The 27,572-nt window shown below is 42.0% G+C and overlaps 1 protein-coding gene across 5 annotated transcripts in view; it reads right to left on the reverse strand.

Moving 5' to 3' along the window:
• Positions 1-27,572, reverse strand: part of tns1a (tensin 1a) — a 179,038-nt gene that overhangs the window by 28,695 nt on the left and 122,771 nt on the right. For all 5 annotated transcript variants that reach the window (XM_051941887.1, XM_051941886.1, XM_051941888.1 and 2 more), the window contains one exon: positions 2,256-3,920. In XM_051941887.1, coding sequence (XP_051797847.1) covers positions 2,256-3,920 — 1,665 coding nt within the window. The remainder of the gene's footprint in view (positions 1-2,255; positions 3,921-27,572) is intronic.

Consider the following 27,572-nt stretch of genomic DNA (forward strand, 5'->3'; position numbering starts at 1 on the left):
GAAAGATTCTACAAATGTAGGAAATTAAAAAAGAGTCAGAAATTAAAATCAAGGGAAAGTGGACAAACCAGAAAAGGAATAGGAGCGATGGCGGTCAGATTGTTGGGGTGTCATGCTTTCACTGATGCCCCGAATACGAGCGTTGTACTCTGTTTCCGGGGAGGAATGTCAGGTGGTGGATGGGAAGTAGCGGGTGGAGGAGGAAGTGTGGAGGAGTGAGAGAGGTGCAGAAGAAGAAGCAAGGATGGGAAAGGGTTTCCATACAATGGAGAGATGGATTGAACAGAAAAGGAAAAGAAAAATCAGAACAGAAATAGATCTAAGGGAGAAAAAAATTGTACAAAAATTGTACAGCTTGACCTTTGACAACGTTTTAAAACAGAAATTTACATCTTTACTCCACTGGGAGGCACTTGGGAGCTTCCATATCATTTAACATGAAGGTACAATATAAATGCAGACAACGCATGGTAGCTGGAGCTTCTGAATGCCTGGCTATTCTTACTCTCATCCCACCTCCACTCTCACCAGCTCTGTTTTATTTCAGCTGCAGAGCTAATTTCATGAGAATAAGACATTCCTCTGGTTAGGTGCCACATGATGAATCTAGAACAATAACTGCTGAAAAAACTGTACTGCTCATATTCTGCATAGTGTTTTTGATGACAGAGTTTTGGATGCACTGTATATGTTTTTTTAAAGGGTTTACAAGTATTATAAGATACATGCTAAACATTTGCTTTACACTAGGTTAGTTTTTCAAAGCAATAAACTTTAACCCTCAAGCGACCGAGTGGGGTCATTTATGACCCCAGCCGTATAACTATAATTGCCGTTTTTATATCTTTTATCCGAAAAATGTTTTCTACCATGAATTTGTCAATCTACTTGTCCTACAGTCGCTTATAGTTTTTTGTAGAGATTGGCCAACTGGTGTGACAAGGATAATGGAAACTTGTCTGGGGTCACTTATGACCCCAGAAAGATGTATAGGTTTTTCACTATTGTAGGCCTTAGTTTTATTTATTGATTTCTACCTCTAATCGCTATATTTCAGTGTTTTGTAGTGCACTATGGTTGGCAGACCTACATTTTTAGCCACAGCTGCCCTGGGGCAGACTGACTCATGTACAACCCCACCACCAACATTACAGAGCATACACATTCATACACCAGTGTAAGTGGCAGCAAGGAGGCAAGGTGGGTAAAGTGTCTTGCCCAAGGACACAATAGCACATGACTAGGACAGAGTGGGAATTGAACCACCGACCCTTCAATCATTAGACGAACCGCTCTACCACCTGATCCACAGCCGCCCCTAATCTAAATACTTCTCTGCATGTTACATTGCACACATAGAGACAAGATGTTTGTGTAGATTTTGTTTTATGTACTTTTGATTTACTATTGAGGAAACAAAAGGAAAGAAGTTGCAGACAAAGCGTCCCAAAATAAATCTTACTGCGTTCTTACAGTGCGTCATATTGTTCATATGGTTTTACTTTAGCTCCGAGTCAAAAATGATTAAAATCCATGAGTAATTACAGAAGGATATTTTAGAATATCCATCTTAAAATGCAGTGGAGTGGAACAGGTAAGAAAGCACAAGAAGAGGCACTAAAGTAGACGTATTCCTGTGTAAAATACAGTGGGGTCACAAATGACACCAGTCGATAATTTTAGTCGCTAGAATAGCTTGGTCGCTTGAGGGTTAAATTGTTCCATATAGCCACTGTACATGGCAGCTCCTCTAAGTCAGAATCTCCATTCATTAACAATGTTAATTACTGAAAATGGAAGATATAAAAGCAGATGGAATATTCATTATTACAGATCTTGAGTGCATTGTAGGCCTTAGAGTTCTAATTGTTACACTGTATGGAAACAAAATGAGGTAAAAAAAAAAAAAAAAGCATTTTCTGCCTTTGAAACCTATCTGCAATTAAGTATCAAGCATTTACTGTAAACATACTCAACGTGAAAAGACAAAACAAAGTGGGATTGTTTTTTTAAAAAGAATATTACAATTTCCTACTGCTAACACAACTGCTACTGCTATCAAGCATTTACTGGAAACAGACTCAACATGCAAAAAGACAAAACAAAGTGGGATTGTTTTTTTGAAAAGAATATTACAATTCCCTACTGCTAACACAAAAATCCTCAAGCACAACAGTATGACTGAAATACTTAAAAACATACTCAATCAGTACCTCCTTCACTCACAAGCTCCAGACAATATCTTGAAGCCTTACCGGCAATACGGTGAGCCACAAGACCTTCCAAATTTAGCGTCTCCTCCTCTGTATCTTGTTCTCTGGGCAAAGAAGTAGATGATGCATCCTTCGGTTGAGGGGTAAGAGTAGGAAGGGGAGAAGAAGATGCACTGTAGCCGGGGTATGGAGACGAGCCCTGCAGGTCTGGGGAGTGTGAAACAACGCTGCCTGGGTATGAGTTCATAGGCTTCATTGGTGCCTGCTGGTTGAAATTAGAAGATGAATCTGTGGGATAGTGGTGGGGTGCTTGGCGTGTGTGGAGGCAAGGCTCAGGGGTGTGTGTTGGAGTGGTGTTTTGGTGTTGGTAACTGGCATTGAGCCTCTGGGGAGAATACACTGGGGACTCCGTAACAGGACTCTGGGAAGGTAAAGTTGACACTCTCCCAGTAGATTGTAGGGGCTGGTGAAAGGTGTTGTTGTAGCCATGGATGGCAGAGTCCGCATGGTATGAGGGCCTAGCCAAGGTCTGAGAAAAGGGTGCCTGGGTTGAATTGAGGTTATTCTCCCCAGGGGGCGCACTGTGGGACTTGGACATGTGAGAGTTAATTGGGTCCAGGTCTAGCATTAGCATGTTTAGAGCCTCAATTGACTGTTCGATGTCTCGCTGTGAGGCGGGCATGGGGAAGTGGGGCAGGCTATGGGTTGATTGAAGAGGGGGGCCAAAAGGATCATCTGGTAAGCTATACTGGTGCCACGCATTGAGACCTCTTTGAACAGCCTCCCGGCTACTGGTGCTCCTCTCAGGGGCCCTGGGCATCAGTTTCGGGTTCATCTCATTACTGCTGGCAAGTGGGTTCCCAAAGGACTGTGAATGGTATATCCCTCCTCCATTTTGAAAGTTGTTGTATCCCCCTTGTGGCGATGCTGAGTCCACAGGCCTCTCTTGCATCGCTTTAGGAGTTCGTACTCCATGCACAGGCATCTCGTTTAGTTTCTCCCCAAGCACGCTTCTTTCGAGGTATGGTCCGTCAGTCTGCCCACTGACAGGCGTCTGTGATTGGTAGTAAAGGTCAGCTGGTGTTGCCTGGCCCTCGAGGGATGAGAGTGTGCCTAAGCTGTCCACACTGTTGCCCTCTCGGCTATTAGGTAGTTCGTCGTCGAGTATACTTGTCTCTCGTTCACCTGTTGAAGGGGTGCCAATTAACCTGGCGTGGCCCCCGTTGACATGCACCTGCGCTGGTACCAGGTGCCGGACTCCACCTCCTGGACTGGTGGATGTGGACAGGTAGGCTTGCCGCTGAGTTGGTGCCTCTAGGCCACTCAGAAGCTGGTCAAGCTCTCTTTTCTCTTGTGGGCTGAGTGGTGGGTGAGGAGCTGTTGGGTTGTTGTGGCTCACAGCACTCTGCAGAGACTGGCTGTGCTCATCAGTACGATCAGTCTTGATGGACGCGGTAGAGTTGCCTGAGTCACTGCTCACTGAAAGGGTATGGTCGACAGCGGGAAGGGAGGTGTGTCCTGTCACAGGAAGGGTGTGGTCGGCAGTTTGTAGGGGATGGTTGGCATGCTGCAATGGGTTCTCTGTATTGGTCAAGGGGTTTTCACGAACTGGGAGGCCGTTGATGGTGACAACTCCCTCCAGGGAGTCTTTCTTGCGGACCCGGGCATACAGGCTTCCATCGATTGGACCTTGAGTGTGAACAACATCTAAAGGAGACATCAAGAGACATAAAATAACATTAATAAATACATTCTATGTGTTCATGCAGTTTCCAGAATTAAATATAGAAACACAAACTGACAAGTGCAAAACTACTTGAGGTGATTTTCAACATCTTGTCTTTATGCATAAATTAGCTCAAATTATCAAGTCTTTTGTCCATGGGGCACGGTCGCTCACACCATAATCACAGTGACTTATTTGATCCTGAGGTCCAGCAAGCAGCCAGCCACCAGCAACACAACCCATTCAGCTCTATTAATAGCCAATTTGCAGGTCTAAAGCCCCAGTCACATTGCGTCAGTGCATGCCCACATGGTCTAACATGAACCAGGACAGGTCTTGTCCAAGACACTAAACAGCTGGCCTGTGTGAACCAAAGAGAAGAGCAGCAGTGCCAGTTTGAAAGCTCAGAGCTGGACTGGGAGAGGACAAGCTGTGCTCATCAAGCTGATTTCTAGCTGCTGAATAATGCCAGCAGGAGGAACAAGCGGCACACATGCATATAAAATCTGCATTTTACAGGAAAAAAAACAAAACAAAATTAACCTCCTTTGGTCTGGCTATGCTTCAGATGAAAAAAACACATTAAATTTGGGCAAAAAAATCCTTACCTACTTATTTTATCATTAGTGTGTAAAAACTAATAAGACATTTCTTGGACACACATATAGCTTGAGTGAAACAGAATTTCCAGTAACAGACACATCTATTCAAATCTTACATTGGCTGCATTTTGAGAGACAACATCAATTGACTTGGTCACTAAAAATTAAGTTTTTCTTTGAAACACAAATAGGTGAACAACATTTTAAACTGCAAAACACTGTACTTGCATTCATGAAACACAACACTTACATGTGCACCCACTCGTTCTGTGGTAAGAAGCACCAGCACTGGAGTCCTATTTCTAGTCTACATTCACAAAGTAATACACAAGATATACCGCGGCTGGCTCATTTGTGGGATGTTCCAATTTGAGTGACCCCACGAGGACAGATGGTGGATCACTCGGGCACAGCTATTTCAAACCCCATGTCAACAACAACTCACAGGCATGGTAGCAACACGAATGGGAGGACATGCGAGGAAGCTGTAAACACAGTTTGTTCCTGTGGTTGTTTTTAGTGTGGACACATTATGAGAGTATAATTGCAGGCTTGGAATTATATTTTGTTAGGAGTACAACGTCTCATGCACAATCTTCAGCCAAAAGCAAACGGATCCTTTAACACGATCTAGTAAAGTTAAAAACAAAAACAAAAAGCATTATTCTATGCCAGCTATAATGTAACCAAAACAGGCAACCTGTCCAACAAATATACTCACAAATAATTCATTCTCTACATCAAAAATATCAAACTCATTCTAAACATGATCCTTACCAGTAGGCCACTCTTTTGAATTTTTACTTCACTGGTACCAAAAAGAAAAAATAAAGAAAAAACTAAATATTTCCTTAGAAATCAAAAATTGTATAGATCAGGACTATTTCAGTGACTGAACTTTCTCCCTCTGGGCTTCTTCTCTCACTCTCCCTGTCTTTTCTGATTCATGTCCTCCCATCACCCAACATGTGCTCTCTTGGAGTGGGGTGGGGCTGTACCACTGAAGCTGTTGAAAGGGGTGAGCTGGCACTCTGTCATGACTGATCCTGGCAACTGATGCCGGCAAATGGGAGGGACCACCATCACCACCATCACATAGCTTGCTTGGGAGAGACGTTGTTTCGAATAAACTACAACTCCCACACTAGCTGTCTGCAGCCTAGTGACATCATTATGGGGGTCCCTTTACTAAGTGTCACCCTCCCTACCTGCATCTTGCAAGTATTACAGAGTATCTGTTTTTGTTTTTGTTTTTTCCATAATTAAGCTGTCACTGCTCAGCATAAATCAGTAACAAGTGTTGTTTATATACAATTTCAGGTCTGGAATGACATCAGGCATGTGATCTTTTGATTTTTTCTAAACTTACATGCATAAACTAGGAGATAAACATGCATACTATCATACTATTAACATACACATTCTGTATGTGCGATGTAGAGATGTTGACCAATGTTGGCCCTTTAACTGGAAACCAAGGGATGAGCAAGCTGTCTGCAAATAGCCCACTCCAGCTAAAGTACCTTTGAGCAAGACACTGAATATTTTTAAACTTCAGAGGATCTTATTGCTGACTACATTGCAATGCATCTGGAACTGCACATGCAAAGTCTAGGGGGTTCATTTTACCTGACATGGTCCAGACAGTTTGCATGCTCTGTTTGAGTAATTATGGATAAACAGGGGAGATCTGATAGTTGAGCAGTATGGGTGAGTACCACATGAGGCACGAATGCTTTCCAGCAGTGAATGCTTGGTTCAGTTTCTGGCTGGTGCAAACTTTTACTCGATGTCATACCTGTTGTGACTGTCTAATCCCAAATAAACGTCAGATACACACAGTTCCAGGGATCTTTTATCTGCTCTTTATTTACCGTTGCATGTATGTCCAGTTACTTCCTGCAGCTATATCATTTCCGGTGCATGAGCATTTCAAAATAAAACAGTATAAAACATTACATCTCCCTTTAACAAAAATAAAGCATGGCAACGACCACACGTGTAAAAGGCACTTACTGAGTACTCTGTGTCAGACCGCAGACATGCAGTGACTAAGTATGCAAAACACAATAACTGAACATTATGTCATAGTGCAAGACAAAACAACAGTATGATTCGAAAGTTTTCCTTCTGGTACAAATGTTCTAACTTGTTTTTTTTTCTTCTTCTTCTTTTGGCGTCTGAAGTATTAAACAAACAAAATTAAGATATTTCCCTCTATATGTTTCCACATAACAGTGGCTTGTGTGAATGTCTCAAAACCAGTCAGCATAACAAATCAGAAAACAGGTAAATGCAACAATTACAAGTTGTTGTTTTTTTTCTTTTCATTCTTTATGCATACTGATATCTCAGTTATAAGTCCATGACTTGCCTCGACTTGATAGTGCGGCCATACCTTGTGCGGAGACAAGGCTCAGAATTGTCTAGTTCACACTCTGAACTCTGGGAAGGTTGCTGTTCCTCTCTTTCAGAACTGAGATTGTCCTCACTGATTTCAGGTTGGTGTGTGGTGGGTGTGTGCTGGTCAGCACAGGTGTTGAGCAGGTGTCGACGGTTACGCCTGAAGATCTGTCCGTTGCTGGTTTCGATGTGGTAGCTTCGTGGAGTCTCTGCGGGTCTGATGATTCATGAGAGTTGTAGCATGACCCATTGTCGCTGATCACTTTTTTTGGTATGCCATGTCCAGCAAACACTTCTTTCATTTTGTGGATGACAGCAGTTGTGGTAATGTTTTGCAGGCATGCGATTTCAAAATACCTCCTGAGGTAGTCACAGATGATGTAGTTCTCTGAGTTCCACGAGAATAAATCTGTTGCTGCAGTCTGCCATGGGTGCTCTGGGATAGTCTGTGAGAGCATGGGTTCTTTTGTGTTGGCGCTGTGATGTGTTTGGCATATGTCACATTTCATTACAGTTTCCTCTATTTGTTGACTCATGCCTGGCCAAAACATTATGTCCCTGGCTCTATGTTTACTCTTCTTCACCCCGAAGTGTCCTGTGTGTATACACTGTAGCATGTATGCTCTGAGACTTTCTGGAATGATTATCTTCTCACCTTTCAGAAGGAGTCCATCCGCCTCTGTGATCTCGTCACGGTGGTTCCAGTATTCACTTGTGTGTGGGTGGCATTGTTTTCTTTTTTCTGGCCAGCCTGACCATATGACTTGTCTGAGGGTGGACAGCTGCTCGTCCTGAGCTGTGGCTGCCTTGATGTCCTCGAGCCTGTCTGCACTCACTGGAGCTGCGCTGATGATGGTGTGTACCTGAGTCTCCATAGCCTCAGATAGGGAACTGTCCTCATCATTCAGAGATTTTCTCGACAGCGTGTCAGCCACAGGGATCTCTTTTCCTGGTCTGTGGATGAGAGTGAAGCTGTATTTCTGCAGAGTGAGCATCATGCGCTGTAAACGGGGTGGTGCAGCAGCTAGTGGTTTACAGAGTATAGTCTCTAGTGGCTTGTGGTGTGATTCCACAGTTATGTGTCGCCCATAGATGTATTCATGGAATCTTTTACACCTGTATGGGACTGCATAAAGCTCCTTCTCGATCTGGGCTTAGTTCTTTTCGGTGTCGCTGAGCAGCTTTGATGCGTATGCAACTGGTCGGCCCTCCTGCATGATAGTTGCACCCAGGCCGTTTTTGGATGCGTCGACTTGAAGTGTCACTTCCTTTTCAGGGTCAAAGTAGGCCAAAGCTGTGATAGTCTCTTTAACCTGGTGGAACGCCTTTTCATGCACTGTATCCCATTTGAATTCTGTGTCGCATCTCAGCAAGTGTCTGAGTGGTGCAGTTACCTCAGCCAGGTTGGGGGCAAATCTGGCGAGGTAATTCACCATGCCAAGGAAGGTCTCTAGCTCTGCCTCATCTTCTGAGGGTGGCATGTCTCTGATGGCTTTTATCTTAAAGGGGTCTAGTTTCAGGCCATTGGCTGTGAGTACATGGCCAAAGTAGCTCACTTCAGATACACAAATGCGGCATTTGTCTGGGTTTAGCCTCAATCCTTTTTCTCTGGTTCGGCTGAGCATGGCTCTGAGATTGTCGTCGTGCTCCTTTTTTGTCTTTCCGAACACTATAATATCATCTACGATGCAGGCCACTCCTTCAAGGCCCTCGTATGTCTCATCTATCCTCCTCTGGAACTCGTCCTGGGCAGACACAATACCAAAGAGGAGCCTGAGAAAACGATATCTGCCAAATGTGGTGTTAAACGTGGTGAGCAGAGATGACTCCTCACTGAGCTTGATAGCCCAGTATCCTGATCTTGCATCTAGGATGCTGAAGTATCCTGCGCTGGCCAGTTTGGATGGCACATCTTCCAGTGTGGGCAGGGGGTAATGTGGCCTCAATATTGCTTTGTTCAAAGGCCATGAATCTAGGCATACTCTGAGCTTGTGTGTTTTTGGTTTTTCACACGTTACTAGGGCGTTGACCCACTGGGTGGGCTCAGTCACCGTGCAGATTATACCATCCTTCTCCATATTGTCCAGTTCTGCTTTTAAATGGTCTTTTAGGGCGAATGGTACCCTCCGTGGTGGGCAAACTACAGGTGCAACGCTGGGGTCGATCCTGAAGGTGCATTCCCCTTTGAATTCACCAATGCCTTTGAAAAAATCTGTGTATTCACTCAGTATATCAGCTGGCTGAGCGTTGCACTTTTCTTCTTTGGTGTCCAAGACTGCATAAACTACCTTGACGAGTCCCAGCTTTTTACATGGTTTGTAGCGAAGAATGGGTGGGCCGTTGCAGTCTACGATGTGGAACTTTTCAGTAGTTGACTTGTTTTTGTATCTCGCTTCCAGGTTGCAGCAACCCTTTACTTTCAGCGGATGCCCTCCATAGCCAAATAGCTTGCGTTTAGCAGTCAGTAGTGGTGTGCTGGGCATGAGTGTGGCAAAGTCTCTTACTGGTATCACGCTGGTTTGAGCTCCAGTGTCCAGTTTGAATGTCAACTTTTTATTCTGTGATTCCAGTTCAATGTCTGCATAAGCACTTTCCTCATCGTCACTCTCTGCTGTAACAGTGTCCACAAACAGCTCTGAGCCAAAATCCTCATCTTGTCTCTCAACGGCGTGAATGTCTCTGTGTTTTGCTTTGTTGGGTGTATGGGACTTTGATTTGCATGCTCTTGCGAAGTGGTTAAATTTTCGGCACTTTAAGCACTGTTTTCCTTTTGCTGGACATTCGGTTAGCTTGTCGTGGTGTCCCCCGCATGCACCACAGGCTTTGTTTTGTGTTTTCGGGCTTTCGTTCGGCCTGCTTGTGCCTCTCCATGTGCCTGGCTTGCTGTTTTTATGGTGTATTGCATGCACCTCATGGCCGTCATTAGCCATAGCCTTTAGCTGCACCTGTGCTAGCTCGTAGGAGCGGGCGATATCGATTGCCTTTTCTAGCGTTAGCTCCGGTCCCTGGCTGAGCAACTTTTCCCTCACTCGCGGTGAATTGGTAGCAAACACTATACGATCTCGGATCATCTCATCACTGTTTGCATAGTTACAGTCTTTAACGAGCAGTTTAAGCTCTGTTACAAAGTGCTCGAATGACTCACCGCTGCCCTGTATCTTTTCATGGAACTTGTACCTGGCGAATATGGGGTTGGCTTTCGGCGTGAGATATTCTGTAAATCTGTCGTAGTACGTTTTTAACAGCTTAGCATTGTCTTCAGTTAATGCCCATGTGTTGCTTATGTCCCCTCCTTTGTCCCCGATCCATAGCAGGAGAAAACTGCACTTCTCTTCCTCCTCTTTTTTCTTCAGAGGACCTGAAAACATGAGTTCGGCGTATTGTCTGAAACGCCGCCATGCGTCCGGTAAGTTGGATGAATCCCAGTCCATCTTCGGGGTAGGGACACCGAAAGCCTCCATTCCTCCGTTCTTTTGTTTTCGCGTGGGTTTGTAGTCTAACTACTTACTCTGACACCATGTTGTGACTGTCTGTCTAATCCCAAATAAACATCAGATACACACAGTTCCAGGGATCTTTTATCTGCTCTTTATTTACCGTTGCTCCTATGTCCAGTTACTTCCTGCAGCTACATCATTTCCAGTGCCTTAGCATTTCAAAATAAAACTGCATAAAACATTACAATACCCCTTCTCTCTCTTCCCCACATTTAGTGTCTCTCCAGTATGACTACACTTAAAAAAACAGGCTGTAAAACAGTAATATTCTGGCATTTAGTGCGTCCAAAAACATACTGAAAAAGTACTGTAATTTTTCACAGTTACAATACAATTTTCATAGATAAATCCAATGACCCCCTGTACCTTTATATACTGTATATATAAAGGATGACTGAAATATAGATATAAATTGCTAAAAATGTAATGATAAAAAATATTTTTGACAGATTAATATATACTCATGAAAATAAATGTATTAAATATTTTTGTTGTGAAAATTATATAAGATATCGCTCTACTAAACAAGTCTATGCAGTTACCAAATCAATACAGTTAATTTTTATTATTGCATCTATAAAGCAATATTTCCTTAAAAAATGGTTATGGTTAGTCAAAGTTAGAAGTTTTTAAATTTTATTTTACATTAGACATGTAAATTTGCTGTCTATATTTGTAATCTGATAGATATTTCCCTATTTCAGCTGACTTAGGGTGAAGGTAGGGGACACCATGGACAGGTCGCCAATCTGTCGCAGGCCTACATATACAGACAAACAATCACACTCACATTAACACCTATAGGCAATTTAGAAAAATACCATTATTTTATTCTCAGCATATTTTTGGACCATGCTGAAAGATCCTGGGAAGGCCGGGACGCAAACCGGTAATCTTTTAGCTGCAAGGCAAAAATGCTAACCACTATACCACTGTGGAGCCCTTGTTTTAAAGTGTTTTCTTAAAAAAGTGAAAAGGGAAGGTTGACTGGCAAAAAGCACCCACACCACTAAAACTGGCACAAAAAAAGACACCCTGAAGGGAATACTGTGAAAATATGAATGCACCGAAAAACAAATCATGCCTTTGGTTGTTTCATGTATTTGGCAGCAAGAATCCAGGGACCATGATTATGAATGACACAAATCAAGCAACTCTTCATCTGAATAGAACCAATAGCTTTCTTGTGGTGTCATAAATAGCTGCAGCAAACCTTAAATTAGATCGGTTGAGTCACTGATGCTCAGTGAACACAAATAGCTAACAACTTGTTTCCTGCTCCAGTGAATGACTGTTGCATGCTATTCTGCTTCAAGGGGGAAAAAAAAACCCATTTGGCACGATTCTTTTTAATGTCTAATAAAATCGAAATCAGAATCAGGAAGTATCTGTACATGAATCACTAAAATAAAAACTTGTCTGAGTTTATAAAAGTCTTAGTCTTTCAAAGACAGACACAAACACGCACGCACACCTACACACCTGTGCATGCTCTATATTCTCTCATGTGACATGCGCTTTCCTTTCTTGTGAAAGTGCCAGAGGCATTGTTCGTACTGTCGTACTGTGTTGGCACACACACGCATGACACGGCATACACACAAACACAAAAACAAACACATGTACGCCCTCATACACACAAACACAAAAACAAACACATGTACGCCCTCATACACACACACACACACACACACACACACACACACACACACACACACACACACACACACACACACACACACACACACACACAGACACACATATTATGTTTTTCTATCATTGTGGGGACTTACCATTGACTCCCATTCATATCTAAACCCTAACCTTAACCAAACCCTAACCCTAACCAAAACAATGGCTAACCCAAACGAAACGTTTTGCATTTTTACTTTTTTCAGTAACAACAACATGGCCAAGAAAACACTGTTGAAACTTGTGGGGCCCGAAATGAGGTCCCCACAAGTGACATAGTTTTCGGTTTTCCTACCGTTGTGGGGACATTTGGTCCCCCACAATGTAGCAAAAGCTAGAACACACACACACACACACACACACACACACACACACACACACACACACACACACACACACACACACACACACACACACACACACAAGTACTTGCCATTATTCTCTTAAGTTTTCACCTAAGTGTCTCATTGCTACATCACAGCCTCAGAGGCAATTAAAAAGCCATTGAAACACCTGTGGCCAATGGTTTATTACAAATAGACAATGTGCCACAGCCACTGTTATTGCAGTATTAAATTGAGCAGCTGGGATGTAGATTATATACATAGTACATTTGAGATTAACAGACAGAGTGACTGAGGAGGCCCATTTGTCAACATACCCATAGGGCAATGAGAACATATCATTGCTGGAACATTACAGTGAAACATCCATACATCCATCCATTCTCAATACACCGCTTTTTCCTCACTAGGGTCGCGGGGGGTGCTTGGAGCCTATCCCAGCTGACTCGGGCGAAGGCAGGGGACACCCTGGACAGTTCGCCAGTCTGCTGCAGGGCTACATATACAGACAAACAATCACACTCACATTCACACCTATGGGCAATTTAAAATAATCAATTAACCTCAGCATATTTTTGGACGGTGAGAGGAAGCTGGAGTACCCGGAGAAAACCCACGCATGCACAGGGAGAACATGCAAACTCCATGCAGAAAGATCCCAGGCCGGGATTTGAACCGGGGATCTTCTTGCTGCAAGGCGAAAGTACTAACCACTACGGCACTGTGCAGCCCCATTACAGTGAAACATCATCACAAAATTTAGAATTTTATGCGGACAGCAACTGGAAGTCAGTGAAGTGGTCTGAACAGCAGGGTGATGTGCTGTTTTTGACTGGTTGAAAATCAGATGTCCTGCCACATTCTGGATCATCTGCAGAGGTCTGACCATGCATGCGAGAAGGTCTGCCAGTAAGGTTGATGCGTGATATTATGAGAGCCTGTACCAGGAGTTTTGCTGCATGTTCAGGTAGAAATTGGACAGAGGTTGGTCAGCAACCGTGACACCCAAGTTTCTGGTACACCCTGGACAGGTCACCAATCTACTACAGAGCCACACAGAGGCAGACAATGAAGCATATGCACATTCTCACCTATGGACAATTTAGAATCACCAATTAACCTAAGTATATCTTTATACTGTGGGAGGAAGTTGGAACACTCAGTGGGAACCCACGCAGGCACAGAGAGCACATGCAAACTTGACACAGAATATGTGGCACTCTTAATTATTATTATTGAGAATGCAAAACATGCAGGTTAAATTTCTCTCATTTTTAGTGACAACAAAATTACAACTCCTAAAAGCACATCAGGACACAATATATATATATATATATATATATATATATATATATGTGTGTGTATGTATATATACATATAATTTGTATAATTTAGAGGCATTTTATGTAATTGACATATAGGCAGCAATGAATGAATGAATGAAAAAAAAAGAAAAAGATTAATTTTGTTGTTTTTTGAGCCTAAATTTGACATGCAGCAGGCATCCACTGCTCCGGAAAAGGAAATATGTGACCGTACATGGAATGCATCCGAGCTACTTAGTCATCAGGTCACCCACTGATTCAGTCTTCCGCTCAACAAAACATTTCCATCTTAACATGTCCCTCAGTCTGGTGTTCAATTTTGGAACCATCTACACTACCAGTTAAAAGTTTGGATACACTTTCTCATTTAACGTTTTTTTTATGTAATTATTTTCTACATTGTAGATTAATACTGAAGAAATCAAAACTATAAAAGAATAAATACAGAATAATGTTGTAAATCAAGAAGTGTGAATCTTCAGTTTTTCTTCATTAATCTACAATGTAGAAAATAACACAAATAAATAAAAAGCACTGAACGAGGAGGTGTGTCCAAACATTTGACTGGTAGTGCATTTCTTAAAATAAGTCAACAAGTCAATAAGTCAAGTTGCTTTGTTAATATCCTAATACTAGATGAAGGCTAATACAGTGCCTTGTTTTCAGAAAATAGATCAAACACATGATATTACTGTAAAAAAAACAACAATGAAATCAACTCCCTCAGCTGGAGTATTTCACAGCCATTTCAACCCTATTTACCTAAACTCAGTGGTGGGTTTGACAGGCATGACTTCTGACGAAAAAAAATTGCCAAGTGTTGCCAGACAGGAACTGTAAAAGCATGAATAATAATACGAATTTAAAAATGTAAGTAGTAAAAAATATCTATAGGATTTAGATTTACCATTTTTTCAGTATTGGTTGAAATTTGTGTAAAATTAATAATCAATTAACCTTTTGTTTCTTCTTTATATTATTATTAGGCATGATTTAAAAATGAGTTATCCCCACATCTAGCTATAGTTGTGCTGTTTCCACAGAGGTACAGGACTTTAAACTGCAGTGAAAAATGAGCCCACAGCGAGCAAAAATGTGACAGCAGCAAAAAAAAAAACAAAAAAACACCCCTAAACAGCTTTGGTGATGAATATTTCAAGGATGAACATTTCAAAGGTTTTAGAAATATCAAGCTGCCCCATATGCATTTCTTTTCAGTCTGACCACATCTGCCAAACAAGCTTTACGTTTTCATTTCAGCTGTGCCTTTCATCACCCCACACATTTTGATCCACTGTAATTACACACACAACATGCAGAGGCAAGCTTGCACGTGCAAAAAAAAAATCAGTGTCCACCCCGCCAGCCCTCCCCCCACCCCCCCACCCGTGTGGTGATGTCAACAAGCCATTGGCATCTTGCAGCAGGATAGGACTTTCACCTTCACAGCTCTCATACCACCATGACGACAGCCAGTCTGCATGCCAGTGGAGGGTGATTGACTTGTGTTAAAATCTATGTGTGTGTGTGTGTGTGTGTGTGTGTGCGTGCGTGAGGGATGCCACAAAAACATCCATGTTAAACCATTCAATGTATCACTTGGTGTTAAAATCCATGTTTGCGACAACTGTATTTTTGCAGTAGAGGGTGAGAAGAGAGACACCGTGATCAAAGGCGAAGTAACATCAGTAAAAAAGGTACCATGGTTGGGGCATCAGTTACTGGCCCGAGGAAAACTGGCACGCTTTTATATTTGCCATGTCTGCCTCTCAGTCTATCTATCACTGTCCAGCTGTCACAGTTTTAGGTGACGTGATTTGACTGTATCAGTGTCTGTCTCCAAGATTACTGTCAGGGTGATGTCATCCATCCGTCTGTCTGTCACCCGAGTAACTGTCATAAAAAGCTGTCTGACTGCCACCATGTCTGATTCATATCAGCTCTGTTATTTATCTTTCTTCACGAGGGACGATTTGGCAGGTCAAGCTGCATATTGGGATTTCTTTGATGAGTTTTCAGGGGATTTTGGGTTTGCTTGAAATGAGCCACATTTGCTGATAAAGTGAAGCCTGAATTACTGTTAAGTTTTTATGGGTAACAAAAAGACACTGAAATCATGTCATTAAAGTTTCAAATTTGCAGCTGCTTTCTAAAGTTAATGGTAGCTGTGAAGTTTTTGACTATGAGTAACTATAAAGAGCACCATAAGGTCCACATTTGCTTTGGGATCATTTACACTCCTCGCAATAAGTTAGGGATATTGTGAGGTCCTCAGTGGATTTCATACATAAGGTGTTTGCTTCACTTCACTGATTTTGGGGATAGGGAGTCAGCTGTATTAGGGTGCCAGACACACCTCATTTTGTGTTTTCCATGTAATGGTCTCACTGTGTACAGTGTGAGTTACATATTGGGGCCAATACCAAAAAAGACAACCCTTCTCAATGTGGCATCAATTTCAACATTCTAGGGGTATATAAAGTTGGTATTGTCAGTAAGTCATGCCCCGTTCATCATTCAAGCAGCCATGAACACACAACATCACTGAATGGACGAGCAGCGCCACATGGCCATAGTGCACCTTCAGGTCAGTAGTAGGCAGTCAGATGTTGCTCGTGAACTTGCTGTGTCTCAAAATGTGATCAGCAGACTCGCAGCAAGACACAGAATTACTGGCAGTGTTAGTGACAGACCCAGGATTGGAGGCCCACCAGTGATGGACCGCAATGATGACAAGTACCTAAGCACCTGTGCACTCAGATATCATTCTGCAACTGCCACACAGCTGTAGGCCTTTTTATGAGAAGTGAGGGGTACTAGGGTTTCCAGACAAACCATTCGCAACCGACTCGACCTCTTTGGCTTAAATGCCAGACAGCCATTGCAGGTGTCTCCACTGACACCAAGACACCGCTGTGACCTTTTGCAGTTGTCACAAGACCATGTGACCTGGACAATGCAGCACTGGTCCTGTTCACTAATGAGTGTCGGGTCACCTTGCACAGAAATGATGGTTGTCAGCGCTGCTGGAGAAGGCAAGGTGAGCAATACGCCGAGGTCAACATGGTCCCCAGGGTTCGCTTTGGTGGAGGAGGTGCAACAGTCTGGGCAAGGATCATCAGTCAGCGCAAAACAGATTTGGTGATTGTAGATGGCTCAGTCACTTCACGTTCTTACCTCAGAGACATCATAGGACCCATCATCATCCCCCTGTTCCGCCAGCATACCCCCAACTTTCTCTCCATGGATGGTAATGCTCCACCACATGATGTCAGAATTGTCATAGCTGGACTTCAGGAAGCCGGAATGCCTCATATGGTATGGCCAGCAATGTTCCCTGACCTGAACCCCATAGAGCATGTCTGGGACCAGCTGAAGAAGTGACTGGATGCTCGCACCCCACCCCCATGTGACCTGGCAGAACTGCGTGTAGCACTTGTGGAGGAGTGGAACGCACTGCCTCAGAACAACATCATGAGGCTAGTTAAGAGCATGAGACATCGCTGTCAACCTGTCATTGCGGCAAATGGTGGAAATACCCGCTACTGACTGTTAGTTTTGGTTATTTGGGGCTTTCTTTGTTTAAATTGCTGGGGTAATAAATATTGCACTAATGAAAGTGGTGCTTCTTTTCATTCATTAATAGTAATATCAAAGGGAGCTATTTACCTATTTAATTAAAATTCAGACCAAATAAGAAAAGCACTCATGTAAATAACAATATCCCTAACTTTTTGTGAGTAGTGTATGTACACGAGGATGTCGGCTGCATGTTTTGGATGCTTTTCTTTAAGCTAACGTGTCTCCTTTTCTTGAGAAAGCAATGTAAAGACAGAGGAGCCAAAGTCCCTCAGTGAGAAGTCTTTCACTCCAAAGTGTCACATTACTTGATAAGAGACTCCAACTCAGGATACACCTGTGTTTTTTTGCTATGTGCTCCTCTACTCAAAGGACTGCAGATGGAAATTAGCTTCGTGCTAAATCTGGTGCAGGCATCTTTTTAATGTTACTGCACATTGTCCTTTTAAATAAACTAAACTAAACTACTCCTCCACTCTCCTCCCTCCTCAAGGTGTATTTAAAAAAAATTGGAAATCTTCCATGACAAGAGCGATTTCTGGGTCATTGGAGGAGAGAAAATGTTGGGAAGCGTAAGGTCAGTGTTATGCTTTTACTTGATATATTTGTTTTTGTATCTCCAAGTATGTGAAGGTTCCCCTGTGTCCAAGTGATGTAAGTATAGACCAAAACTTGTGAGAATCTGTGCAGAGCCCTCTGCCAATGTCCACATCCAATTCAAAATTTATGCCAGCATGGCCACTATCCTAAAAGAGAGTACTGTGCGTGTATACAGTATACAAATGCAGATCTTCTGGACATATAATAATAATAACGATAATATATTTAATTTACAAAGGAAGCAAAGTTAAAACACATCAACACTTGAAAGAAGTAAATTAACAATTAAAAAAAAGAAGAAACATTTAGCAGTGAGATAAAAGAGTGAGTAGGTTTGTTGGAACGGGTGGATTTTGTGACAGGATCTGAAAATGTACAGTGTGTCAATGTTTCAAATATCAGGTGGGAAGGAGTTCCAGAGGGGCTGAAGGCTCTGGACACCATGGTAGTTGAACTGCAGGAAGAATGGTGAGGCTGAGGGAGGGAGATGATCTGAGAGTCCGGCTGGGTGTGTTTATGTGGAGGAGTTCAGTGAGGTACAGAGGCAAGGTTATGGAAGGTCTTGAAGGTTAGGAACATGGTTTTATAGATAATGTGGTGTGTGGCTGGGAGCAAGTGAAGTTGTTTGAGAACAGGGGTGATGTGGTGGAGAGAAGGTGTCCCGTGATGATCAGAGCTGCAGCATTCTGAACTAGTTCGAGTTTATGGAGGGACTTGAGGAGGGGACCAGAGAGAAGAAGGATGCAATAATGCAAGCAGGCGGGAAGTGACCAGAGAGCGGAGCAGGATGGTGGTGCTGACAGAGGTGAGGGAGGGATAGAAGTATGCAAACCGAGACATTATTGACGGGTTTGGAATGACACAGTGCCATTGAGGACGACACCCAGATTCTTGACCTGAGGAGAGAGGGAAACAGAGTACTTGTCAATGATGATGGTGAAACTTAACTTTAGTGAGAGTGGATTTTGAGCAAATGAGGAGAACCTCACTTTTGTTGCTATTGGGTTTGATAAAGTGTGAGGAGAACCAGGATTTTATTTCCTGAAGGCAGTCACAGAGGGAGATGGGAGGGAGGGTGGATGTGGGTTTGGTGGAAAGGTAGAGCTGGGTGTTTGTCAACATAGCAGTGAAATTGAATGTTGTATTTATGGAATATGGCCAAGCAAGAGAAGATAAGAAGATACATGATGAAGAGGATGGGACTGAGAACAGAGCCTTGGGGAACACCAGAGAAGAGGGGAGATGGATGAGATGTTTTAACTGAATAAACTGAGTGTGGCCAGAGAGATATGATGAGAACCAGTCCACGGGTGTGCATGATAAACCAATGGATGCCAGACTTTGGGGAGGATGAAAAGGGAGATGGTGTCCAAAGCTGCACTCAGATGGAGGAAGATGAGAATTGATAATTGTCTGGAGTCTCTTGCCATCAGGAGGTAGTTGGTTATTTTGAGTAGGGCTGTTTCTGTACTGTGGTAGGGACAGAAACCAGACTGGAACTGTTAATGGAGGTTATTATTGGAGAGATGAGAGTGGACTTGAGATACAACTCTTTTCTTTAGAACTTTTGAGAAGAATAGCAAGTTGGAAATGGGATGAAGGTTACTGAAGTTGTTGGGGTCTGAGCCAGGTTTCTTGAGAATCGAAATTAGTGCAGCAGATTTGAGAGGTGATGGGACAGAAAAGAGGTAAAATAGGAGTGGATGATTGTGGTAATCAGAGATGACAGGGATGAGAGGCAGGGGTGAAGTTGACAGGTGGAAGATTTAGATTTCCTGATGATTTCAGATATGTCAGCAGAAAAGGGAAGGTGGAAACTTGAGAGTGGCTGAGAGGAAGGACCTGGGGGAGCAGGAATGAGTGAACTGCAGGAGGTGTGAGAGGTCAGTTGCTGGTGGATATTATCAGTTTTTGTAATGAAAAGTTCATGAGTGAATTACAGTGGTCAACTGTGTAAAAGTGTGAAGGAAAAGAGTTTGGCAGGCACAAGATCAAGGATATGACCTTTAGAATGGGTAGGGAAATTCAGATGTTGAAAACTAAAACTGTCGAGGTATGATGTGAAATCCATAGTGAGTAAATGATTCATATTGTCCATATGTATATTAAAATCACAAACACAATAGTATTGGAAGAGAGTGTGCAAAGGTGGGTGAGAAGGGAGGGGAATTCATCAATAAAGCCTGCTGCTCAGAGGGTGAGGAATGGATTCTAAAAACCAATGATTACTCCTTGGACATCTGACATTAACGGTGAGCATATTACATTACTTCCTGTTTTAGCGCTGAACGTGTTGTGTTCTCTGACTATCTTAGCTTACTCATCAAATCCCCCTGTGCAACGCTAATATTTTCAATTGTAACGTACACGTGTTCTCTTCAAACACCTATTACTCAAAGTCTTGTATTTAATCTGTTATTTCTGGTCCATTAGCTTAGCAGTTAGCATGGCTTCTCTCTCTCCCTCTCCCTCTCCCTCTCCTGCTTGGTATGTCACATGTTCAGTCACTCCTCTGCCTTCTTTAACAACATGGCACATGTAATAAATGTAGTCTTTATGCAGCTCTGGAGGCGAGGATCTCTGAATTGGAAGTGCAGCTCCGTACCATGAAAAGCAACCTGCTAGCAGCTAGTCAGGTCCCCGTAGCTGGTGTGGACCACAATAGCATAGCTGCTAATGTAGCTTCTACTAGCCATCCCCTGGCAACTCCCAAGCAGCCAGGAAGCTGGGGTGGCTGGGTGACAGTTCGTGGGAAACGTAGTTCTAAGCTCAAGTCCTCTGTCCCAGATCACCACCAACCATTTCATGTTTCTAATCGTTTATCCCCACTCATCCAGTGTTGCCAACTCCTCAGTAAGGAAAGTCGCTGTTGGCTGTCCTAAAAGTCGCTAGAAGTTGCTAAATGACGTCATCGCATAATTTGCATATTTCCCAGTTTGCATGTAATTGTAATCAACGTTGTAGGAGAGAGGAATAACGTTGTGGAAGAGACCAAAAAGTGAGTATAAAACACCCAAAATATGTTTTTGTACTACAGGCTAAATGCTGTGGTTTATTTTAGTATGACAGTGAAGAAACATTTTCATTTATATCCCGCTCCATAAGTCTGGATGGGATCTGTAGTGACTTTGCGCATGCGTGATTCACCTGCCGTCTGGCCACGGAGTGATCAGACACTGGGACTGCTGCGGGGTTACTGGATTGACAGCCTGTGCTTTGGGAGGGAGAGGAGCTCACAGCAGCACCTGCTGCTTGTTGAGGACAGTAACTGCAGAATGATCAGAGTTTTCCTGTCGGTCTCCAAAACGGCAGAAAAAGTCGCTAGATTTGTGGCTAGTTGCTTTTGACAAAAAAAGTCGCTAGGACGCTTTGGAATGTCGCTAGATTTAGCAAGAAAGTCGCTAAGTTGGCAACACTGCACTCAGCAATACACGCATTGAGAAAAAACACTAATCATTGGCAGCTCCAGTCAGAAATGTGAAGTTAGTGGCAACAGCGATCATAGTCAAATGCCTCTCAATGGCTAAAGCGACCAACGTAGATTGATTTGTTTCGTTTGACTAAAACCTGGTTGCAGCAGGAAGAATATGTTAGTCTGACTGAATCAACTCCCCTCAGTCATACTGTCATATTCCTTGAATCACAGGCTGAGGAAGAGTGTGGCAGCAATCTTCCACTCGAGCTTAAAAATGAACCAGACACCTAAACCTGGTTATAGCTCATTTGAAATTCCTGCTTCGCACGGGATTAAGACCTCCTCCGCAATTATTACAAATCACCAGAGGTCACCAGGTAATACTAATCCTGTGCGAATAGGGCTTTAGACACCGAAACCTATCACCCTATGTAGTTGCTTTATATCAATGCAAGCACAGAAGAGATATAGCAACAATCATAACCTTTGTATTTGTAAAATAATGATGTGTAAATATATTTTCATAAATGCACTGATTTAAAAAAGACAACTTTGAAAATTAAAAAAGGAGAATGTCATTTTTTTTTTTTTTTTTTTTTTTAGAAGAGACTACAAAATACAATTCCAAAATCTGGACAAGAAGCTGGCTTGGTTGAAGCAGTAATATGCAAATAGAAAAAGGCACGATGATAGACAAACACAGACAGAGAGACAGTAAGAAAAGCCATATGGAGACATCTAGACAGATGTCAGGAGAAAAGAGGTATTAACAGATGAGGAGGGACTCACTGGGGTTTCCAGGACCGGGATTTGAACCTGCTACTACAGCTCACCGTGCTGTCAGCAAGAGGTCTAACTAGAAGCTCATGCAAGACACACACAGAACACTTTTAAAATAACTGACTGTGCTCTATTTCCTAGGCCATGCTTCTGTAAATTACCATTTAGTCAACCAGATTTTTAGCTTTACTCAAACATTGATGCACTAGCTTTTAATACCAAGTGTAAACAGAATGATGGAAAGAAAAGCTGCAATACTGAAATCAGAATAAGTTACATCGATATTTAACATTTAATTTGAGCAGATCTCATTTAAAGGCTTTGCAAAACTATCTGGCACATAAATATTTTGTCAGACAGGCTTTATCTAGCTGTTTCTATGAAAAGACACCATGTTTTTCAAGGATATCCTAAAATTTTAAGTCCTCGCAACAAAAAGCTCTCACTTTTCAAACACTATATCCAGAACAGTTCACAAAACAAATCCTACATGCTCTGTATCCCTGTACAAGTTTTCTGGAGCTCACAGGAAGTTACCAACTGAGGTCAGTGTACACAAATTACCCACACACAACTTGCTTGCTCTGTGACTCATCTTATAACATATCAGTGCCAAATTCACAGCATGCAACAAAGTTGACATTGAAATGCAGTAAATAGACAGACTATTGTGTCTGCAGACCCAGTGGAGGAGAAGTTAAACTTTTGTCATTTTGTCTGGGAAAAGATATGAAGAGGTGACGTTTCAAAAGCAAAACCCTGTCTGTGGATTTAAAAGAAACCATTTATGCGCAGCAAAAATATCACAAAGTTTGCAGATTTCTAAGCATGATTTGGTTACATTTGAATTTGCTGCATGTTACAAGTAACCAGACATGACCATTTAAACTCAAGAAGTTTGAAGCTTGTAAACAAAATTGCAAAGGCAAATCCAACTCACCAGTCAGTGCCTTTCTGACTCTTCTTATTTTCTCAATTTCATCTCAGTCCTCAATCTCTTTTGATTTCTTGCTTTCTAATGCTGTCAGGAATCTTTAAAAAAAATAAACTCCTCTTGCTTTACACTTTAAAGAAAACTTTGTAAAAGTCTGGTCCTCCCTATGTCTCTCAGCTCCTCTCTTGCCCATGCCCCTATCTCGGTCTCTATCCAGCTATTCCAGACATGTTTCAGGGCTCGACCCCAGCCAAATAAGGGAGGAGGAGGGCGGTAAACAACGAAGACAGGCTGAGCTGTCACTGGGCCCGCTGCCCTACTGTACAACACACACACACGCACGCACACAAACACACACACAGATTCTTATGCGACAAGACCACTTTTAATCGGTACTTCTTTCTTGTTATAGGATATTTCTACAACACAGAGGCAGCATTTTCAAATTTTACCCAATTAACAGCTATATATTTACAACTGCATTGTAAAATTTTGAACAAATACAAAACTTTTAAATCATCTGCTCAAAACTGTAAAGAACCTGCAAGTAGTATCTTTGGAAAGGGGCAAATATTTTGTTTTCAATGTATTTACAGTTGCACTTCATCTTGCAGTGTAAGAAACTGTACAAGAAAAATGCTGCAAAGCAACCTTTAGCCACACAGGCATCCGTCAGATATCCTACAAAGATTAGTAGGCATCCTACAGATTAATACCAGAAACTATACATTTTCTTATGGAATAGCGTTATTTTTAAACGGACAATTCAATGAGGAAAGTATGGTCTTTCACCTTGCTAATGCAGTCTTCTTCAGAGCATCATCTGACGGGTGACGATGCGTCCTTTTTTTTAATCATGTGGTCGATAAATTTTCTTGTCATTTTGAACAAACCAGACTTGCTCATAGCATTAAGGAACTCAGTGGCCCGAATGGTGCAGTGGTGGCCTTCTGACTGCTGCTGACCTCAGGGTCGACAGCTGTCTCCAGACCACAGGGTTATTAGTGGAGCAAAGGCAAGCCAACAAACACAAGCTGCACTGTACATGCATGCACTGCACATGCACGTACGCACACACGCATGCACACACACTTTTACAAACCAAATAAAAGTTTGCAGTAGACCTATACAAACATACAAAAACCTACATGCATAGACAGACCTATATGCATGCCCATTTAACACAAAGAGCTGGAAAAATGGATGACACTTGTCTCACAAATACCTACACCTCAGGATGCCTCTCCTCACGTTTCCCATGAGTATGGAATACAACTCTAAGCTAACTAATCCCACCGGCCCTTTAGAGAAGCCCATCTTTCATTGAGTTCTCTCAAATGGATGTCCAAGGTCAGTGAAGTCCTTTAAAAATGGCGTCAGGAAGAGTTATCTCAGGCCCCTGATGTATTCAGACATCAACGCCTGAGGATGAACCATTCATTTACTACCCAGACAAATAAACAAGTCTGGATTCTTTAAATGATACCTGATGAATGATTAATGTCAGCTGTGTTGTAGTGTGTAAAAATAGACCGTTTTATCATGGAGCTTATCATTGTTATTCAATTAGCATCAATGCACAGTGTGGGAAATATGTATTTGATCCCCTGCATCTTTCATGATTTTTGCCAGATACAAAAAACAGCCTATAATTTCAATAGTGGCTCTTTTTTTTTTTTAACTGTAAGAGACAGAATATCAACTAAATTCCCTTCCTACAGACCAGAATTTTGGCTTCCACATACAATTTTTCTGAGAAAATGATATGTCACAGATACAGTAAATAGGTGACAAGGAAATTTCAAAATTTGATGATTTTTTTCTGTTATTAAAGTCTCTAATAAATGGGGTAATTTAGGAGATTTGTTGAAGATGTGTTTGCAGGTTTTGGCATTCAGAGGGTTAATGGTTGTTAAGCATACAGCTCTCCTGCAATTAGGTTCACTAACTTTATGGCGACTTCATACTGTTGTATCTTCCAAAACAAGCAAGACCAGTTGTATCCTCCATCCTTCGAAAACCTTGTAAAAATAGACACTGTGTTTCTGCTCCAGCCTGCTCTGACTACCCAGATTCCTGCATCCAAGCCTAAGAGCAAAAGCTGTAATTAGAGAAATGAATAAACTTGTCGAGAGTTTTTTCTGCTGAGCGTTGAGAACCCTGCTGCCCATTCCATTAGGATCAAGCTTGCAATCCTGGTGATTCCCACCAGCCTTCTTGCAACATAGCAATTACTGCGATGGTTCTATGGGGATGTTCATAAAAAGTCAAATAGTTTTTTGCAAGAATGTGAAAAAAAAAATCCCACTTATAAAAGTAGATGCAGCACCACAATGACTGCCATCCTGACTTAAGTGAGGGTGAATACATCCTCTTGTTTGAGCAAGTTTCTTTAACAGCAGTAATCATGAAGCTCATTGTCACTGCCAGAATCCAAGGGAGTATTCTTAGTGGCCACAGTATATTTTTAAAACTCTATAATGTTATCAGTTCATATCATTCAGTGTATTCTTGAATTTTTCTTGCAAAGATATCGTTATCTTTGATTGTTTAATGATCCTAATTTCTAAAGTAAAGAGACTTTCACTTACTCATTTGTGTACTGGGTGAAACTCAGTTGCAATAGGAACCAGTTCTGCATAGAAGGATAACATGTTGATAATAATAGCAGAATATAAAGTCAGAGCAAAGACAAGAAAATGCTGCAGTGTGTCATTACTGTCAAATTACAAAAGGTACAAAGATGCACTTCAAACTGTTTGCTATTGGTGTCTGCAATTCAGTGGACCATATATTTCTAAAAAACATCTTTTAAAACAACTTTGACTTGCACTATTTCATTTATTTTTTTAAAAAAATGTATGATTTTATTCATGTGATTTTAAAATTGTTTGATCGCACATTTTCTTTGGTGAAGCACTTTTTTTTCTGAATATATACTACCAAACAGCTTGGTACAGCTTGAAATCTAATAAAGACTTAATACATAAAATGTCTTTATTCTGGATATTCAGCATCACATAGGGTGCAGAAATGTCAAATTCCTGAACTCCTGGTGCAGAAACAGTAGCTACAAGTGGATAGAGGTAGGTTTGAACACTTGTGGGAGTGAGAGTTGGTAGTGTTTCAGGTTACAACCCCTCTGGAGAGGGGGCAGCCAAGAGCATAGTGACTGACGCCTCCCTATTTCTGCAGCAGCTATTTAAAGGTTGCAGTGGAGTCTATCAAAATCAGAGATTAGAATATGAATCAGAAAGCTGTATTGTCATTGTACCAAACAGTACAACAAGATTTGCTGTGCATAAAAACCCAACACACACACACACACACACACACACACACACACACACACACACACACACACACACACACACACACACACACACACACACACACACACACACACACACACACACACACACACACACACACACACACACAAAGTCATTCTGCTGTGGCAAGACACTATCTTTAGCAGTGCTTCTCTTTTTTTGATCAGCCACTTGATACAGGATGTTTCTACAACACAGATGCAGCATTTTTAAATACACGCACACACACACACTAGGATTGCATTTGTAAATATTGTAGTAGTGGTCAGACTTAAGTGATTGACAGTCCTCATGATGCACAAGTGGTGGCACTAGGAAATGAAGTGGGGGTGGGGGGTTGTTGATTGTTGAGTTCAGCTCAGTGATGGCACTAAGAAAGAAACAATTTTTCAGCCTTGAGGTGTAGGTTTTAACGTTTCTGTTATGCTTTCCAGATGGTAGCAGGAAGAAGAGCTGGTCAGAGTGATCTTTCAGGATGTCGCTGGCTCTCCAGACGCAGTGTGATTTGAAGATGTCATCGAGTGTGGGCATGGGGAGTCATGTAATATATATTACTATTATTTAATATTTTCTGTAATGTTTTGATGACTAGTTAGTGAAGAGGTCAACCTTGTGCTTCTGCGAGTCCATAATGATTTCTTTCATTTTGATGTTCACTTCAAGATTGCTCCTCTAACAAGGACACATTGTTTTTGGTGGGTGGTCTTGATTACTCCTGTGCCTGTTAATCTGTTGAATTCTTTACCACATATGTGCTGGATCCCTGTTGGAGAAATGATCTTCAACTTTCTCTGTGCATGCAGCTTTACTCTGCTTGATGCCTTTTGTCAAGTTGTGTCTCCCTGCACTGTACCACTCTCTGTTGCCTGAGCTAAAGGCTGTGTTGTACTTCTTCAGGAGTGTCTGGACCTCTCTTGTCATCCATGATTTCCTGTTTGGGAAGACACGAATGCATTGTTGATAGTGATATTCTTAACACAGGTAACAGTGGTAATGTAGGTATCCACATCTTAATCAATAAACAGATCCCATTTGGTATGTTCAAAATAATACTGCAGTTGTAGAGATGCCTCTGCAAGCCAGGTTGCAACAGTTCTGGTGGTGTGTCTGTTTATTTAAATGATGGAGCT

This window comes from Acanthochromis polyacanthus, chromosome 22 (assembly GCF_021347895.1).
Source record: "Acanthochromis polyacanthus isolate Apoly-LR-REF ecotype Palm Island chromosome 22, KAUST_Apoly_ChrSc, whole genome shotgun sequence".
Classification (NCBI taxonomy): domain Eukaryota; kingdom Metazoa; phylum Chordata; class Actinopteri; family Pomacentridae; genus Acanthochromis; species Acanthochromis polyacanthus.